The sequence below is a fragment of the Clinocottus analis genome, unplaced genomic scaffold, assembly GCF_023055335.1.
Source record: "Clinocottus analis isolate CAN_PGR_092001 unplaced genomic scaffold, fCliAna1.0.p SCAF_8, whole genome shotgun sequence".
In the NCBI taxonomy this organism is placed as follows: Eukaryota; Metazoa; Chordata; class Actinopteri; order Perciformes; family Cottidae; genus Clinocottus; species Clinocottus analis.
The window spans coordinates 6822413-6841475 of NW_027176240.1; the positions used below are offsets into that span (position 1 = coordinate 6822413).

General features: G+C 40.0%; 1 protein-coding gene across 1 annotated transcript in view; it reads left to right on the forward strand.

Annotated features, from left to right (window-relative positions):
- Nucleotides 1-1396: 1396 nt before the first annotated feature.
- LOC137780187 (protein bicaudal C homolog 1-B-like) overlaps nucleotides 1397-19063 on the forward strand; it is a 59087-nt gene continuing 41420 nt past the window's right edge. The window contains exons 1-2 of the mRNA XM_068568583.1: nucleotides 1397-1855; nucleotides 17954-18000. Coding sequence (XP_068424684.1) covers nucleotides 1663-1855; nucleotides 17954-18000 — 240 coding nt within the window. The 5' untranslated portion in view covers nucleotides 1397-1662. The remainder of the gene's footprint in view (nucleotides 1856-17953; nucleotides 18001-19063) is intronic.

Genomic DNA, 19063 nt, shown 5'->3' on the forward strand with positions numbered 1-19063 from the left:
CCGTTATCATCATCTCTGCTGCGATCCAGTACAGTTTACACTGCTTAGTTTAGAGTCAGCACAGTAATTGAGCAGCTTATGATGGGTCCTTTTGATATGTCTTCATTACTGTGCAAATATACTGATACTCATGTAAAGACAAGCATACACATGTAATGTCTGCAGTGCTATGGTTATGTGAGGAATCAGAATACTAGGTTTTATGGTGTCTTGTCCTTGTAGCCCATAAATATGGGCACAACCTTTTCAAATCTAACGACCTACCAGAATAAAAAAAGACATACTTTAAGATTCCTGGTGATAATAATACATTATTTAAGTAACTGCCTTATCACTGAAGGGAAGGAGCTCAAATGTCACAGATGACATTTCCACCTTTAATCCCAGATTATTGTTTTCACTCCAAATGTGTAAGCAGTAAACGGAGGGAGCTGTAGTACAGCAGCACTTTGGTTACTTTGCTTTGTAATTGAAGCTCCTGTTGTCAGATTCAGGTGGGGCTGTCTGAAGTGCACCATGGCTCGGAAGTATGACTCACATGAGTTTGATTTAAATATAAAGAATAACAACAATGAATCACAGGCTCGGCTCTGTTTTGGAGGACAAATCAAAAAAAGCAGCAGATCAAAATATACAGACATAATACTGTGTGTCTGGGATTACCAATACAAAAGAGTTAAGCTAACGTCATAAACATGTCAATTCAACAAATGGAAAATTGCATTACTATTTCTTGGCCACAGCACGAGAATAAACCTGGAATTATATGATACTTGCAAACTGTTCACTGTATACATGAAGGACCTCCTGGTTCTGTATTACTTCATCCCAAACCATTACAAAAACTTTTGATTGTGGCCCCTGATTTAATGTTGGCTTGCTCCACATTTGTTTTGGTTTCTCTTTCCTGTATTACTTCCCTTTACCCAATCTCAGGATGTGTAGTGCTTCCTCTATAAACCAATACATTGGTTGCATGCGGGTCTTGTTATAAACTGAAAAACGATCATTTATAAAATCAAGCCTGCCTTGTTTTATTTTCATATGGTATATAATTGGCTCGTTATAATAATTAGCTCATAAAAAAGTAGGATTTTGTTGTGCTATAATTGACTATAATCTCACAACAGTTTCACACAAATGAGTCTTGGAAGTTATGTCCCACAGTATAAAAAACTACTTTAATCTACTGAATGTCTTACAAATACTAAAGTTTTGAAACTTCTCTTAGAGCCGGGAGGAGGAAGACGTTTTTCTTTTTTTGTTCTTTTTTTAAGAAGTGTTTCTGGGAGGAGCCCGACTTTTTTCAGGGTGACACGTGAAACTTTCCCGAGGAGTTGGTTGGTATGTTTGCTGTGAGCTCCGTTAACTCGGTGGACAACCTATAGCTCGGTGGACCAGCGGGCTGCTGCTGCCCTCTTTTAAAAAAAAAAGAAGAGAAGAAGTCTGCCTGTAAATGGGGGGAAACAACGAAGGGTCTTGAAAGAAGCTTGCGGAGGAAGGTCTCAACTGCGCTGCAATGAACCCGCACAGCACCGCAAAGTGACGGAATAACAACAACAAGTAAAACAAAGTTAACAGAAGTCCAAACTGCTTCGCTTCAAGCTCGACCTGACTTTGAATAAAACGCAGTGGCCACTGGAGAAGTTGCTGCGCAGCGCAATGGCTGCCCACTGCGACGCTTTAAGCGGATACTTGCAGCAGTCGGACCAGGGCTCCAACAGCGAGCGCAGCGCCGACTCTCCTCTCCCGGGATCAGAGGAGGACCTGAGCGGACTCCATCTGCCGCCAGACCCCGAGTGGACCGAGGAGAGGTTTCGGGTAGACCGTAAGAAGTTGGAAGTCATGTTATTAGGTAAAACATAATTTAGGCGGCTAACTTCAAAGCGGGTGGCGAATTTGAGTCTTTGAACTGGGTGATGCGTTTTTTTTGGTTGTTTTTGTTTAGCTTGTATCCTGTCTAGTTTCATCCCCTGTCCCGTTGTTTCCGAGAAGCTTCACACTTTATCCGCCCTCTTTGGGCCCTTTTGTTTATGTTAGACACACAATTACACTTTCGCTTCACAACTACCATGTTGGTAACTCCTGCGCGTGGCCGAACGAACCAATTAAGACAATTAGGCTTCAATTAGCTTTCGGCTTTCAATTAGTGTTATTAAAGTAAATTACATGTTGACCGAGAAAAATAAGTTGGTAGTTTTACGTGAGTTGGGCGTACTTGTTGTTCAAAAACTTAAGTTTGAAAACTGAAAGTTGAAGAAGCCAAAGACATGAGACCAAAAAATAAAACAACTCGCTGTTCTTATGGAGGTAGTAACAGGCCCCGGCCACAGGCTGGCGCTGCACAAACTCCCATGGTGTGCGTTTATTTGTTTGTAGACTAAACTGATGCTGACCTGAACATGGCGTTTGCTTACTTTTCTGGAAAGGGGGGGAAAAAAGGCTGTATACAAGTACAATAGCAACCGTTTTTTTATTGCAGTTTTCATGACTTTTGTCTTACAGCTTGATGCAAGATTCCTACAAATCGAGTTTTTTTTCACCATCATGTTGACTTTGTTTAACGTTACAATTCGTTTTGGTAATGTAGTTCATTCACTGTGTGATCTCTCCTCTGATCACGTGCAAGGGATGGTGAACATTAAACAAGCACCTCCAGGCCAGTCTCTGTTGAAATGGCCCTGAAGACTCAGAGCTTGAGGTCATTTATCACACATTTCAAAACACACAAGTGAGGCGAATGAACAGAGAAGCAGCCAAATAAAAACCATAGAGGAACATCTCAATTATCATAATTGTACTGTAAATAGAACAAGCGTGATTTAGCAGTCTGATGAGTAAAGCTTTTGGTTGTATCACTGTAACTTGGAGAAAGCTGTCCGTTTGTAATGTTTTAAGTAGTGATTTAAATTTGTGACTTCTTCTTGGAGACATCATCAGTGAGCGTCTAGTCCTGATGTAAGTTTATCCTACACGCACACACACACACACACAGAGACACAGTTCCCCTTGAGAATGTCCCGGTTGCTGCCTCGCAGCTCGGTACATTCCTCAAAGCTCCATGTCATTCCCAACTCTTCCAGGAAAACAACTTAACCAGAGGCCGGCCCTAAAATCTGAGTGTGTCCCGGACAAACCGTGCGCCACGTCCTAAAAGTGCCTGTGTTTTTACGTCTGTTTGTGCCGTGGTAAATCTCTCCAGTCTACCTGGGCTTTATCATTATGTTAGTGCAGTCTTGTATCTCTGCCAACATCTTGTTTCCCAACCGCTGCATCATGACATCACGGGTGACACTGCGGCGAGGTTGTGGGAGTAGAAACGGCTGCCGAGTTCATCTGTCTCCTAGTTTTTCCGGTCAGTTGTTGGTTCAGGTTTAAATGCCACAGTGTCTCAACTGTGAAACTGCTCTAACCTTTGGCCTCTGGCCTCTAATACAGGATGTCTGGTTGCGTTATGTGAAGCTACACAGTCGTTAGCATCTGTTGAGTTTTTGCAGCATCTGTTGAGTTTTTGCACATGAGAACCAAAAGCTACATTTGTAGTCTAGATTTGTTTCAGAGATTGTAGCCCTAGATGTAAATTCAAACTCCAATCTAAGGGTATTTTAGTCGCCTCAGGTTAGGTCAGATCTCTGGAACATCTGGCTGTGTTTTGATTAGACGAGCTGCAGAATTTGACGTGGTACATCATGTTCTGAAGGCCAGAATCTGAACTCTAATGAAATCATTTTTTGGGAACTCCCGTATATATTTTTACTTTGTGTTTTATTTGTTTGTGATGGTATCTCTATTCTTCTCTTTCCTGGAAATTTAAGGGTGCTTGGCCGAAAAAAAAGCCACAGGGTTCAAAATGCAGCGATTGTTTTCCAAACAAAGCGTAGCGTTTACATTTCTCACTGGATCCAAGTAATGTTCCTCCACTATTTTGCATATTTTTGTGGAGCTGAAAATGCCATCTGTTTCAGCAGCAACCTACACTTTTACAAACGATTATGTCAGTGGTTAATTTTTTACCTTAACTGCTGCGAGCTGCACTTGTGCACAGTATGCTAAACATTAATGCATTATGGATAACACATTCTTACACCTCATGAGAGAAAGACAGAGACACTGATTTATTGCTTCTTTTTTCAAATAGTGGAGAAAAAAACAATTGATAGATGCATGAATAAATACACTGCACAAATAATAGGGACGCGCTTTGTTTTGGGAAAAACTAAGTATTGTTTTTGAATTTTTTTCAGGCTGCAACTGACAATTTTTATAATTGATCATATTTGCCAGATAGGTTAACCTACAAAAGGTCACACGATGCTCATCAAAACTTCCCACAGGCCAAGGTGACATCTTTTAAATGTCTTGTTTATGACAAGCAGTCAAAATACCAAAGATATGCGGCTCATAAAAGGAATATTATAAAACGGAAACATAAATCCACACATTGGAGTAACTGGAACCACACAATATTTAATATAAAATATTACAATACAAATACATTTATTATGAATATAATCTTTCCTAAAGTTTCTGTTGACCAACTATTCGATTGATAAATGTATTTTTGCCGTTCTAATTCAAAACAAATGATGAAAAATGTTACGACAGCATAAATATAAGGATTCTATCAATTATTTAATTAGTTTAGTTTCAATTTTTATGTCTGCAGTCTAACTAAACAACAATTTTCCTGTGTTGTCCATTGTACCCGACTCATAATTGTCTGATCAAGTCTTTACTTTGCTCTCTGTGTTGACATTGTTTAGATAAGAAGCGAGCTAATTGCTATGATTAGAGATTACATGTATGTTTGCCAGATTACATGCTTTTGTCGTCGACCTCTTGGCTAATAGGTTGGTTGATGTATGTTTAATCACAACCTACTGAAGGGCAATCGAACCGCTTTAATGATGGCAGATGCTCAATGATTTTATGTGATGTGTTGCTTCCATAGAAGGTTGTGAAATCAATCTTCAATTTTCTCCTTCTGGATGTAATATACAATATTTTTAAAGGTTTCAACGGAATAACCAATTGAGCAGATGACAAGATACATTGATATAAATAGTATTTTTGGTCCTATTTATTTGATGCATGTTATGTATACATGTTTCTGAAATAGTTTGAAAAAATGCATTAATGTCCTTTTTATTTTCAGCATATTTTCAGCTATCTCATCCTCAGCATGTTATTCAGTGTTTGATTGATGGATATGGCAGACAGCTTGCTATAGTTTTTAAGGTATGGCCAAAGACAGCAGATCTCCTGTAAGTGCATTTACCCCAATGCCTGTGAAGTCTATGCCCACAATGGCAATTGCATTAGATTTTAGTCAGGAAAATTGTCAATGTTTTTGCTTGGCTGCCAGTTTCTCAGGATAAGGGGTCATAGTGGGACATCAGACTGGTGAAGAGCCATACATTCAGGGGGTACATGCATTTTGAGCAATACAAATGACCCAGTAGCACCTTGTGCCAGTTAAAATATGTTACTCACTGACCAGCATGTCTCCACACCGGAAAAAATATCCCAGCGTACGCACTTAAAATACCGGCTCTTTGGATCCGCAGTATTCTACGCCCCCATCTCTGGCACCATCCGCATCAGGAGAAAATGGAAAATTGTTGACTTCTTAGCAATTACAAATTTACTGTCTCTGGCATTGGCAGGCTTGCAGGTTGCTGGGCTTACATCAGTAAATAGTGTATAGTGACAACAAAATCTCACCCTGCCAGCCATCTGGGTTTAACTGGTGTACTGTTGGCACCCCAGAATAGAACTCCCAAGTTAATGGCTCGGGTGCCTCGACACAGGCTTGAAAGATAGTTTTATGTGTACAGAGAACAGTGGAAGAGAGCTCGGGTACCTTTTTTTTTATTTTATTTTTTAAACTATTCATTAGAAAGTTAAGAGACATGGGGCAAGTGTGGGAAAGATGTAACATTTTCTTCCACCAAACCTAGTGAAACAAGGTTTTCCACATTCCTTTTTTTCAAAGCACACATCAGCGATGTATTCAGCTGCGTATGGGTCAATTTGAGGTTTCCCAGCTCCGGCTACGATGAGTTTAGTGGTGTTTGTGACTGAGCGCGGCCCCCTGCTGAGCCAGTGTGTGCACACAACTTAACAACATGTTTGCTGAGTAACTGCAACAACAGCCTGCAATTAGGCTAAGTGAATCATTTTCATCACTGAACTAATTTGTGTTCCTGTTCCCAAACTGCAGACTATTATTGGGTGGCTTTGTCTCAGAATGGAGACAAAAACTCTATTGCGGTTTATGATAATGCAAAAAGCAAAAGGCCTTTGCAGGTTTTCTCGGTATGCAGTGATAATGTTATCACTACAGAAGAGGTACCGCGACGTCCCCCGATGCCCTCTGTGTAGAGGATGCTAATGCTGGTTGTTCTGAACATGTGTTGAGACGTTTCTCACACGCAACTTAATTTGTAGGACACCAAAAAATACGAATATGTTAATTTGGAGGCCAGTGGAAACTCCTCCCCAGAGAATGGGGGGAAAATTTGCCCTTGAGTGAAAAAGTAATTATGATTTTCCGTATTTTCCCTTTTTATTGTTTGGAGAATTATTTCTCTGGCTTCTATACCCACATAATGAGGTGAGTATGTGTGAGGGCCTCATCCTCCTCTTCCTCCTGGGTGCTGAGTAAGACTCTCAGACAGGAAGTGAGTGTCTTATGGGGAATGTGCTGCAGGCTTTCTCTGCCTCGCTCCCTCTCTCGGTCTCCCCTTCTATTGCTCCCTCTTGAGCATTCAAACACTGCTCTGTTGTTCAAGCTTCCATCGGATCCACTGTGAAGTTGTTGGTCTTCATCCTAAAACCACAACACAACCCTCACCTTCTAATCCAACTGAACCAAGGCAGGACTATGATTGAAAACACTCCAGACATCAGATACACTTGTTTTTGTTTCTTGGACTTTGGTGGCTAAAAAGTTGATTGGGCTGCTGTACAATTAATTGAATATAATCATGATGGGATGTTAGCGGATTTTTGTCAACGGTTAGGATAAACAACACAATAAGTTGATCAGTTGGTGAATTTCCTTCTTGGGGTAATCGAGAATATTGTCATGAGCGACTTGAAAAAAGCCCCTTTGGTCAGTATTATGGGAGGGAAGTGAAAATTAGAGTCCAATATAAAAAAATAAAACTGGAATTATTATTTATGTAAGAAAACATACTAATGTATGGAATCTTTGTATTACTTTGTCTTTTATTTATGCAGAGAGAACTTATTTAAGATTGTTTGAATGTTTTTTACAAAAAAATATGTATTTTTTATTAAATATATTATAAAAAAGATGCATATATGTACTCTCTGTACCACAATCAATATAATTACTTATTGACTAAATGTCAGGGGAAGTAAATTCAGTATTAGTTTTAAGTGTATTTTGATGATTATCAGGATAATGTAGTGAACTGCTTTTTTCCCTAAATAGTTAACAAGAAAAATATATATGTTTTTTAAACTCATTTTCATGTAATGGCGTTAGATTAGTCTGATGTGAAAGTATGAGAAGGAAACTTTGAGAGAAAACCTTGCACAGATTAGCTTTTAGGAAAAACGCAATGAATAGTGGAAAACAATAGACTGAGCCTGAAATGAGGTTGACATCTGTCATTTGGAGATTTGTGATGTTTAAACCAGATTCTGACTGGATTCTGTACAAAATGTCTGTGTGCGGGTTGTGAAGGAACCAAAGCCGCAACAACAATCAGCAGCAGTTTGTATTGTGTAGCTGTGGACCACAACAAGAGTAGTATTACAAAATAAATCTTCCCATCATGAATTTCATCAAAGTAGTGCTGCATTCACTTCTGTCAGTAATTTGGGTCAGTCTGATTGAACTTTGACCTTTTTGAAATGAGAGCGAGCTTCTCCAGTTGTCAATTTGAAGGAAAGGCTACAATTGACTGGTTGTTTAGGAAGTATTCATTGTGTGCTTGTTTATCTGCCGTCACAATGATGACTGAATAGGACCTTCACTCCTAAAATAAGATTATGGAGTTTTATCGTTTTAAATTTGAGAAATTCTGATATTAGCTTACTAGCCATGCTAGCTCCAGCTGTTCTTTTTCCTCTCATTGTACTTTCCTCAGTTGCCTCTTTGCCTTTCTCTCTCTTTCCCTCTCTCTCTCTCTTTCTCTCTCTCCCCCTCCCTTTCACTCATACTGAGACATGCTGATACAATTAAACAATTCTATTTGACTTTGCTTACGCGTTGAATTCCTTCATCCCGGGCATGATGAAGCTTTCAGGAGCTGTAATATAATTGAGCTTCAGTCGGCGGAAAAACCTGTAATTCATTACTCAAGAAAATAAAACCAGGAGTCCTATTTCAGCCATTCGAGTGGAGCTGGAGTGCCGTGACCCATTTCTGAGCTTCTGGAACTGTAAATGGGCTGAAATGAATACCTGTTTTTCTACGTCCCTCAAAGCTCTTTTTCTTCAACCCTTTCTGTCTGGTTCGCGGTTGCTATTTTTGAAACGTTTCTTTGGGGGGGGGGGGGGGGGGGGCACCCTTGACTTATCCCGCACGCGTGCGCACTCACCACACTCGCATAAATGCACACACACACACACACACACACACACACACACACACACACACACACACACACACACACACACACACACACACACACAGACCAAACCTTAACCACTCCCCCCCCCCCCGCAAGAGCTTTCAGTGTTTATCTTTGGAGAACCTTGGGTTTTGGTTTGTTGTTCTCTCTCCTCATTCAACATCCAGTACAATCTGCCTTTTCTCCACTTGCCTTGATTGAGAGAAAGCGTTTTTATAAGAGGACCTTATTGATCGAATCCTGGCAGACGACTGAATATTCTCCTCTTGAACAAAAGGGAAGGGGGGAGGGGAGGAGTGAGTCCATGGGCAGGGTTTTCATATAAAACCCGAACTGAATTATGTTCATTTCCTCCGAGCTGCTCTGTTGCCCATAAAGTTCTCCGATTGGTCATATCAGTGGAGATAACCCAGAGGTTGAGTCATCAAGTAGAGTAATTGAGGAAATAATTCCCCATCACTAAAATTCTGCACTGATTCCGAGCAGACGTGTCTCACCCTATGGCTGACATGCAGATGAATGTGAAATGTCAATGATTTCCCAACATCCCGATGTAATGTTCCCAGTGCCACTCTCAGCCAGTTAAGTGAGACTGACTCCCTTCGCTCCGCGGGGGATCTAACTTAGGAGATACCAGGCACTAGGAATGTACAGCGTTAGGTAATAGCTTGGCAGCATTCACACAGGCGAGATAACGGAGGAGATGATAACCCAAACATGTTACCAACAGCAGCTTCATGCTGGTCTAGGACAATGTATTATTTCCTGGACGGAAAAGATCCTCTTGTGTAAATAAAAATGTGAAAGTGAGGTCATAATGGACTGTTTATAGGGGAAAAAAACACAACTCGAAGTCTGTTTCTAATTATTTTTAGACCTTCTCGTTCGTGTGACCTCGGGGTCGCCGAGTCTTGTTTCTCTGGCCCGGTGTCGTCTTTGTCGGCGGGAAAGTACCGCAACATATGGCACTTAGTGCATATATTTGATAGCACAGTTGCTTGGCAACCCTGCAGGAGTTGAGATGAGAAAGGAGCCGTTTCGAGTGCGACTATTGCACGGTGCAGGAGTTATAACTGACATGTTCTCCTTAAGATTTCAGGTCTTGTTTCGGCTCCTGTGTGCGGTTTTATACGACAAACAAACCCCTGTTTTAATTAAGATGTCAGTCCAAAATAATTGCATCCCTTTTTCAGTAGAAGGTAACGGTGAGATGGTATTAATTAGATGCAATAAAAGCAACATGAATCCTGAATCATGTGCTGCATCGTTTCCTGTGAAAACTACTGTATTGAGATCTAATTACAGAATGTAAAGAATTTTGACAATAAATAACACACAAAATGATTTTAATTCAAGGATTATTACTTGAAATGAATCTTCAAACCAGAAGCAAATTAAATCTTACATTGCTGAAAAATAAGTGAATATATAATTGTTTTTATTTTGTAGAAAATTGGCGGTGTAACATAATTTCTTCAAAGGCTTTGGTTCCTAATGCTTCAAAGCCTTCCATCTATTTTCACAGACAACTTTCCAAGTAGCCATAGCATTTGTTAACTCAATGTTAAGAAGCAACTAGTCATTCAACAAGTGATCTCACATGATACTTTATCCCAAAAAGCAGGATTTTTAGAAGAAGGTATATCACAAAATATAAAAAACCTCCCAATTGTCTTTTTACATACTGTAGATGAAGAAGTCGCTGTCAAAAGCTGGGGATGCTTCTCCGGCGGTGTTGACGTCAAAACTCCTATAAAACAGCCGATTCTGCTGTAATTGTAAACTCACTCTGTGATTTAGTTGCCACTGAGAAGCTGCTTTAAGTGTTTCTCAGAGCTGGAAGCTTTTGTTTCGTAGCCAACTTGTCTCACGTACGCCAAAGCAGCTCACAGGGAAACTTAAGTGTTGGTTTTTGTCTATTTTCTTTTAGATGTCGAGCCTATTACTGCCAACTGTGTGTCAGTTGCAAGGTGATACACTTGTAGAAACATCCTGTCTTTGAAGTGAGGTGTTTAGGCTTGATGGGTAAGGACAGCCTCTCCGTCACTCCTTAGCAACCCGCTGAATACTATTGATTGTACTGAATGCACGGCTTCTCTTTATAGTCTGAACCTCTTATTAACCTGTCAACTGGCCTTTTTTGCTAAAATGACTGTGTGAGGGAGAGAAGTGGGTGATACATAGATGTATACTGTAAGACATTATAGATTTGTCACCTGTCTGATTTCACTGCATCATTCACAAAAAGGAAGCTATTCCTTTTGAATACCTATGTCTGGATGACGGGCAACGTTGCAAGCAAATCACTAAATCAGAACACTCTGCAATGTTGCAATGTGATGAAGTCATTTATCTGGTAGTTAATCACTTGATTCGCCAAAGTTGGACATTCCCGGCTCGTAGTTTTCATCAAAACCCTCAATTGAACTTCCAGGAAATATGCCATGATAAAATAATAAGAATAAAAGATCACATGTACGTTGATGGATAAATGTTACTCCCCCTGAATGAGTGATGCAACTATTTTGGATACTGATTCAGCTGTTGATGCATCAAATAGTCACATTTGACATTAACTGTTCGCTGTAACATCTGGTGTTACAAAATCTGAGACAAATGCTTGTTAATTGCAGATTATTTATTAACCACACATGTCTTATCTGAATCTAGATGGAAATGAAAATGATCCCGCCTTAGTCGGGCCTGAAGTAGGACAGCAAAACACATCGTATCCTACAGACTTGAGAAAACTACACTGAGTGGTACAGATCCCCTCAAAAATCCACACCACAATCATGTTATTGTTTTTCAATCAAAATGACAATAATGTAAAAGTTATCGTTCCCTCTCATATCCCAATTTGAATTGCAGTTGCACCCAAAAATAATCACCGTTGGATATTTGTTTTGCTAAATTGTTCCACCCCAGCATGTCGACATCCCATGCGTACGTTACAAATACACGTGTTCCCTTATCGGTGAACATGGGAGCACCCGGTGAGGTCGCTGCATTGCGTGTGCGTTGTTGTTGTGCTTCGGCTCCCGGAGGCCTCTTCTCATTAGCTGCATGTTGAATCAGCTGGGAGCTGCTTTGCACACTGGAGAGAAGGACATTGGAGAGCTGGCGTAAAAAAAAAAACATCACGCTCTTCCGCTCGCTTCCTAAAATACGGGAAATGTAGTTCTTTCATCGTCACGAGAGCTGAGAGGTCTGGCTCTGATAGTCATCTGTCTCACTTTTAAAAGGCGTGTGAGCCGCCGGTGGACTGACACGCCAAACCTTTCCCCGATCGGAGTGGTCATTTTGTTATGAAATCCTATCCTAGTGAAACAGGAGTTGTATAACTTTTCTCATTGCGATGCTTGCATATACTTTAGTGAACGCCACAAGTTTCACCTCAAGTCCTCTTGTGATTGGTGCCAGTGCAGAGGATTTTGTGTAAGCAGCTCTGCAAATTTAGAGATTTAGCCCGTGCCTTCAGGGGCTCTCCTTGCTTTTTGTTACTTAAAAAGCTCTTGTCTTTATCGAAATCCTTCTGACTTCATAGACTTCGCTTGATAATTCTGGCATGGCACAAATGTTGGGTTAACCAGGTGCATTAACTCCCCTGCTTTTTTTTACATGGTGGTTATTGAATGAATGGATATTGGCTGACATTGGAGCTATGAGTTATTTGCCCTTTTGTTTGTGGAACGCCATTGAGGATTTGTTCACCTTTCTGTTAAACCTGGACTGAAACTATCTAGTAGTGAAAATATTCATATCAAGATGTCTTGGTTTGGCCTGTTATGCCCCGTGTTTCTATTGATTGTTTGATTGTTGTGTGGATCGAAGCCATAACTGTAAAAGTCAACACTGTTTACATTCCTTCAGTGTCAAAACAGCGGAATATCCCAGAAAGTTCAAGTCTCTCCACAAAATAATGGATACCAGACCTCGTTCACTCTGCCAGCGTCGAGTCCTTTATGGCTTTCACTGCAACTTCTCAGTTCTTTACGTGCAGTGGTTCTTTTTTCTTTCTTTTTTTTTTTTACTTTATTACGTTCGGCATTTTCCATGTTACATTTTACATATGTACATGAAATTTGGTCTCTGCATTTAACCCATAGCAATATAGAAGCAATGGGCTACTGCTGTTAAAGCGCCAGAGGAGCTACTAGGGGTTCAGTGTCTTGCTCAAGGACACTTCAACATGCGAACTATGGGTGGACCGGAGATCGAACCGTGAACCTTGCGGCAGGACGACCACTCTACCCATAAGCTACAGCCCTTAAATGGAGACAATAATAGGGTGTTGATTTGATTAACTGTCATGTTTACCTTGTCAAATGAATAGACATTTGAGATATCTATTTTAAATTCATTCTTTGCTTCGTATTTAAAAGAAACGCCAGAGGACAATTCATAGCGACATGCGATGTGTGCTCAGGAGTCTCGTGTTGTTTTTCAGCTGTGATGCCTTTACAATCTGCTGTGCTGGAAGAGAGGAGCGCTGTGTTGTCCTCTCATAACCTGGGCCAAGAAAACGCCATTAGACCATTCTAGCACTAACGGAAACAAGGCCTCGTCGATGTAAATCAGAGCTGCTAAAGGCAGTAAAATATGTGAAATTAGGGATGTTGTTTTCAACGTCCGATCAGTCTTAAAGAAAGCCTATAATTTGAAATGGATTTTTCGGATGGCAGACAAAATAATAGCTTTCTGGGTTGTCAAAGGCACGAACTGTGCATTTTTGTGGTAAAATGCCTGTCAATTATTTGACAACGGCAACCACGACGAATGTGAAAGATTCAATGTTGTTGGTAAATCAAAGCTACAAGACACACAAACAAATGTGAATATTGTGAATGCTAGATTGTAAATTTGAGAGTCACCATAATTTGATTTGGTGGTTTACTGACTGCATTAAAAAGGTTGCCACTAAGTAATAACAAATGAATGATTATGAATGATCTACAACTTGTAATCAGTGGATTAGAGGATGAAAAACCATCTTAAATGGTTTGAAATGAATTAGCCTTATAATCATTTGTTTTAGTTATTCAGTCACATCATGTTCAATAAAGTTTTCTGTTTGAGACGAGCGTTTCTTTTCTTAAACTAATCACTGTCTTGCCTGATTAGTCCTGTCTACATCATTCTTCGTTAAAGAAGCTATGGTAGTGGGTGGTGACTATAGCAGCAGCTAATTCAATATCTGCTCCACCAATTTAGCATCGCAGTCCTTGGACCTGCAAGTGTCAGTCAAAAAACTAATTAAAAAAAGGATCATAATCAGTATAATTTTCCGACTCTGCTAACATTTTCTTTCCCACCAACTTTTTTCTAATGCTTCATGTCAATCAAAGAAAGAAGCAGAGTTTTCACAATTATTTCTTGTCATCACAGTTATGGCTCTCACACAGGATGATGGCATCCTCGCTCTTAATCCCACCTACAAAGGTCTCATTTGCGCAGTTGTGTTTCCATCATGCAATACACTTAACCTTCTATTCAGAGGTCTTGAACCAGACGAGTGCTTGTGGTAATGGAGAAACTGTCTGCTTGCATAAGCACCTCCATGTAGCTACAAATGTCTCAAGTAACTGAATCAAAAAAGTTGTTTTTTTTAGAAAGCTGAGCCACTACGTATCTGAAACCTAAAAGTGCGGTTTTAGAATGAGCGGGTGAGACTATCGGTATCTATATTGTATTTTCCAGAGTTCACGGGACACCCCGCTGCACCCCTCTTGCCTCTGCTCCCAGTTCTCCCACGGCCGCTTTACACACCACATGTGTGCCAACAGGATGTTGTGCTCACATGGTTCATCTTTTCACTCGTGTTCCATATCAAATTCCTCTCGGCTCAAGTGGCAAACATGCTGTTGCATGGTTTGAGTTGGTCTTGGGTTGCTTCAAGGTAACGAAAAACGACCCCAAAACACCCTGTATATCTCATGTTTGTTTTTTTTTTGTCTCATGAATCGTGTCATAAGACCTTGTTTGACATCTCAGTTTTGACAAGTGCAAATGCATTGAAATGTGAAACTGCTAACTCGGTAACGGCAAACAATTTCTTATATCTACCTTGTGTGCTGTTTTTGCTGACGTTGAAATAAATACTTACAGGAGATGTGCAAAAAAATCAGCACCTCCAATACAATAATGCCTCTTTTGGATGTGCATGTGTTTAGAAGAAGAGATTGTATGTAATTCTTTGTAATTTAGTGTTTCTATTGGAAATGGGTTTTGATGTGGAATGAATATGTAATGTATTGAACTATAAATATAGTTTTGCCAGTGCTACCTGCACATGGCTTGTTGTCTCATTACCTGCCCTAGTTGCTGAGCCTCACAGGAGCTGCAGCTGCTCCTAGTCCCATCTGTCACTTTGCCTGACAGCATCCTCAGAAGTCGGGCAGACGCACGGCACAGGTTGCTTTTCTTTTCCCTTCTCGGTAAATGTTTTCTCTGAGGAATAACAGACCTCTGTCACATATCCAGTAAGTTTACAAATTAATAACAGTTCCGAGGAAGCGTACGCTGGGATGTACTGTATGATCAAAAGAATCCAGAGTTCAACAACATTACTGAGAGTATTATAACTTGTTTGTAATTTTGTATTTTAATTGGCTTACTATGTTGTTTTTTTAATCCAACTCTTTAATTGGCCACTTAAAGAGACTTTACCTTTTGGGATTTACTTTCATTTAGTTGATAAAAGAACACCAGAGAGAAAAAGAGCACCATGAGACTTTTTCCTACTCGTCTACTGAAACTGTCTGTTAGATGTTGCTGCTCTGCTTTTTGTTTGTATTAGTTCTTTCAGGAAACGCTCGCAGCAACGGGGTCTTTCATCAACTTGACAACTTCAGGCCACCTAAAAGGAGACAGTTGTTCTTAGTCATTCTACTTCAAAGCTGAATGTTATCGCAACTAAATATTAGATCTAAACACTTCTACTTACTATCGAGATAACCAAATATATTTCTTTTTGTGTAAATACAGAGCAGCTGGATTCATCATCGGCAAAAAATGCAACTCGCAATCATGTTTCATCAACGTCAGTTAACTGTTTGGCATTCCTACATAATACATTACTAATGCAACCAAAGCACATTGTAGATTCAATGTTTCTTCATGTGTGATTCAAGAAAAAACTATAGCCCTAACTCTTTTCAGTGTTTACGGTGAGCTGCATGTGATTTCCACTGTCTTCTCCATTTATGCATCTGGCTGTATGCCAAGTGCATCCCAATGAGCACCAGTCGCTCTGAGAGAGGACTGCGACTATAAACAAAGATCTGTGAGACTTGAAACTAAAGCGGCATCCAACGTTGCTTTAGCAACTCTGTTATTTCCCCGTGTGTGACGCCCTCCATCTGCTGAAGTCAAGACAGTGAAACTGTGTTTCCAAAGCAGGTGAAGTGATGAAAACATTGACATATTTGGATGTGTCTGTTCCTTTGCTTTACTTTGTGGCTGAAGTATTGAATTGGGCATTGTCTTGTTTAAATTGAGGCTCCACAGTATAGTGATTTAGGGTTATAGTTGGGTGTGGGAGTGTTTCTTTCATTTTTGCGACCGCTTTATGAAAATGTATATTGAAATGCTTCTAGCCTACATTGGCCATTAGTTTCTAATCCATATCCTTCTTAGATATTGTTTTCCTTTTCATTCTGTCTTGCACAACGAGCCAAAGAGTAGCCAGAACTCATCTGTTATCGGTGTAATCGGGTGCTGAGCGTTTGATGTACACAAATTTCATCTGAAAAAGGACTCGCCTGTTGAGCCAAGGGTCTGTCCGTCTCCATGGCTTCATAAACGGCGCTCTGCACGCGTTTACTGGGCAGCCTGCGTTAAGTACAAGCATGTGTTAAATACTCACGATGTATCGCCAAAGGCCATAATGACAACTCTGGTGGAAAATTCAAATGTACTTGAGGGTTTTCATTTTCTCTTTCTTTTTTTTTTTTTGTGCTTTGAAATGTGGTGTTGATGGCTGAAGTCATAACGATGGCTTTCACACCCAGCTTTCACATCTTGCCGTGTGCGCTGCGGACGCTGCATACTGTGTAAGAAAGAACCGACCTCGATCTCAATCTTATGCTTGTGATTTGCTTTTTCACACGCAGAATTTAATATATTCAGGTGAACCTGATAGTTGCCGACGAGAGTCCTTGTAAATTTCATTTTCAATCAAATATAGAAAATATACATACAACAAATAAACACGCTCTGATACTTGTTATGTCACAATTATAGAATAATAAATGCATGTTACTCTTTGCTGGTTAAAAAATTTAAAAGAAACACTCCATACAATGACTACATGCTCTTACTTTGAAATGCGGAATGACAAAATGGCCGAGTGATACAAGTGCATTTTGGGACATTGAGACTTAAGCGTACAAGTTGTAAATGTTCGAAAGATATTTACAAAGGCTTTTTATTTGTGAATTAATTGAATGTATTCATATATTATTTATTTGTGGAATTTATGAATCACTTTTACATTTGCGAATCAATTTTCTGTAAGTTAAGTCTTTTTTTGTTGTTGTTGTTAAAAGTCTTTTTATATTTATATGTCTCGCACGGAAATAGCATTTAGACAAATCTTTCGCCAAAAAACGGCAACAAATCCTGTTCCCGTCATCTCAGATGACCGAGGAACAGGATAATCCTCCTTGCCGAGCAGAGCTGTATTCGGCATCAACACAGCAGCTCCAGCTTGAAGCACTTGCAGATGTGTTGGAGGGACTACAGGCATGATTCGCTTCATTGATTGGACCGCTGTCAGCTGAGGGAGTTTCTTGGCATTTTCACCCAAAAATTACTTTTCAAATACCAGAACCCTCATCGCCTATTTCATTTATTTTTTCATGTTGGCAGTTCAGTTTAAAGATTTTTAGATACCGCACTCCCAGAGTGGGAAGTGTACAGTACGCTGACAGACGAAAAAAAGCGTAAAAGCCGTTTTAAGAAGTGCGAAATAGACACCAGTAGACCGAAGTGTGGGATAAAATACTTAACTAACGTCTACTTCCAAATAGTTTCACTTTATCCATCAATTTGTCACACAGAAGCTGTATCCAATCTCCGGGATTATGGAAAATGACTCGGAACATTTTCCGATGAGCAGTATCGGTAACCGCGCCAAACCCAATATCCCAACAAATGGAGATCCACCATAAGTACGGATCTGTGTGACGACATTGTAACACTTTAAGGCAATTAGATAATCTGTGTGTGATTTGGCCGCGTAAAGGTTACATTGTTTGTTTTTTCAAAAGAAGAGAAAATGTAGAACTGAGCTTTGTGTGGTTTCAAGAATGTGTTTTCTCTCTTTCTTTGTCTCACTCTAGCTGCCTCTGAGGGGAGAGTCAACGGAGGAGAGGATTTCTTTCAGAAGGTGAGTGTGTAGTCTGCACTTGCTTCATCTTAAGGTTGTTTTCAAGCCCTCTGGGCTGCACTTCTCTTTCGGTGAAGGGAGGAGATGTCAAGTGCTCATCCAGTCACTTGTAATTACGGACCTAAACAAACTACAACAACACAGCGACAATGACGTTGAATCACTCCGGGGCTCTGATCCTATAACACAGCTGACACAACACCAGTGGGCCTTTCTCACTTGCATAATATATACCATAATACACCAGATCATCTCCTCATATTTGAAATGAGAGAGACTGACATTTTTTGTTGTCACTGATTTAATTGGTTAGTGCTCCATAGCTTCGTTACATCCAATAAAAAACAAGGATGTGATTCGGTGATCTTGAACGGTTTTCAAACTTGCTCCAGTTGTGTCTCTAGAGCTCATTGATCAGTCGCGTGTGCGACTGGTAATCATTTCCTAAAGGGTCTTTCATAGAATGTCCTGCCTCAAGGATTAGCTTATTAAAGCTATTTCATTGTCTCTGACAATTAAATAATTTTGTTCATTAATGATGCTAGCGTCACTTTTCTTTTTGTTCCTACAACTAATCCTGAGCAGACCTGGCGCGATATACACGATGTGTAACACTGATCATGAAGGAAAATGTCCCCAATTAGCCAATCAGAAACTTTGATATGCTTGTTGATCCGTTGCATTAGTAATTCTTAATTTTTATACTGCACGGACAAGATTGCAGATTGTGTTTTTTTTCGGTATGATTTTTCTATTTGAATATATTATCTGTCAGAGTTTCAGGTTCTTAATCACTGTGAAACAATGAATAGAAAATGTTGCAAACCCTAATCCTCACACCGTTCTTTTAAAGCACCATTATGAAGGAAAGCAGCGATTACCGACATTAGATGAGACTGTGAATGTACGAACTAGCAAACAATTAACCTTGATATCCGCTCCATTTGTTTAACTTGAACCTCAAGTATTTGAGAGAAAGTGTGTGTGTGTGTGTGTGTGCCGTATCAGAATGAATGGAGACTAATCACACGGTGCTGAAAAAGAAAGAAATCTCATTTTCAAC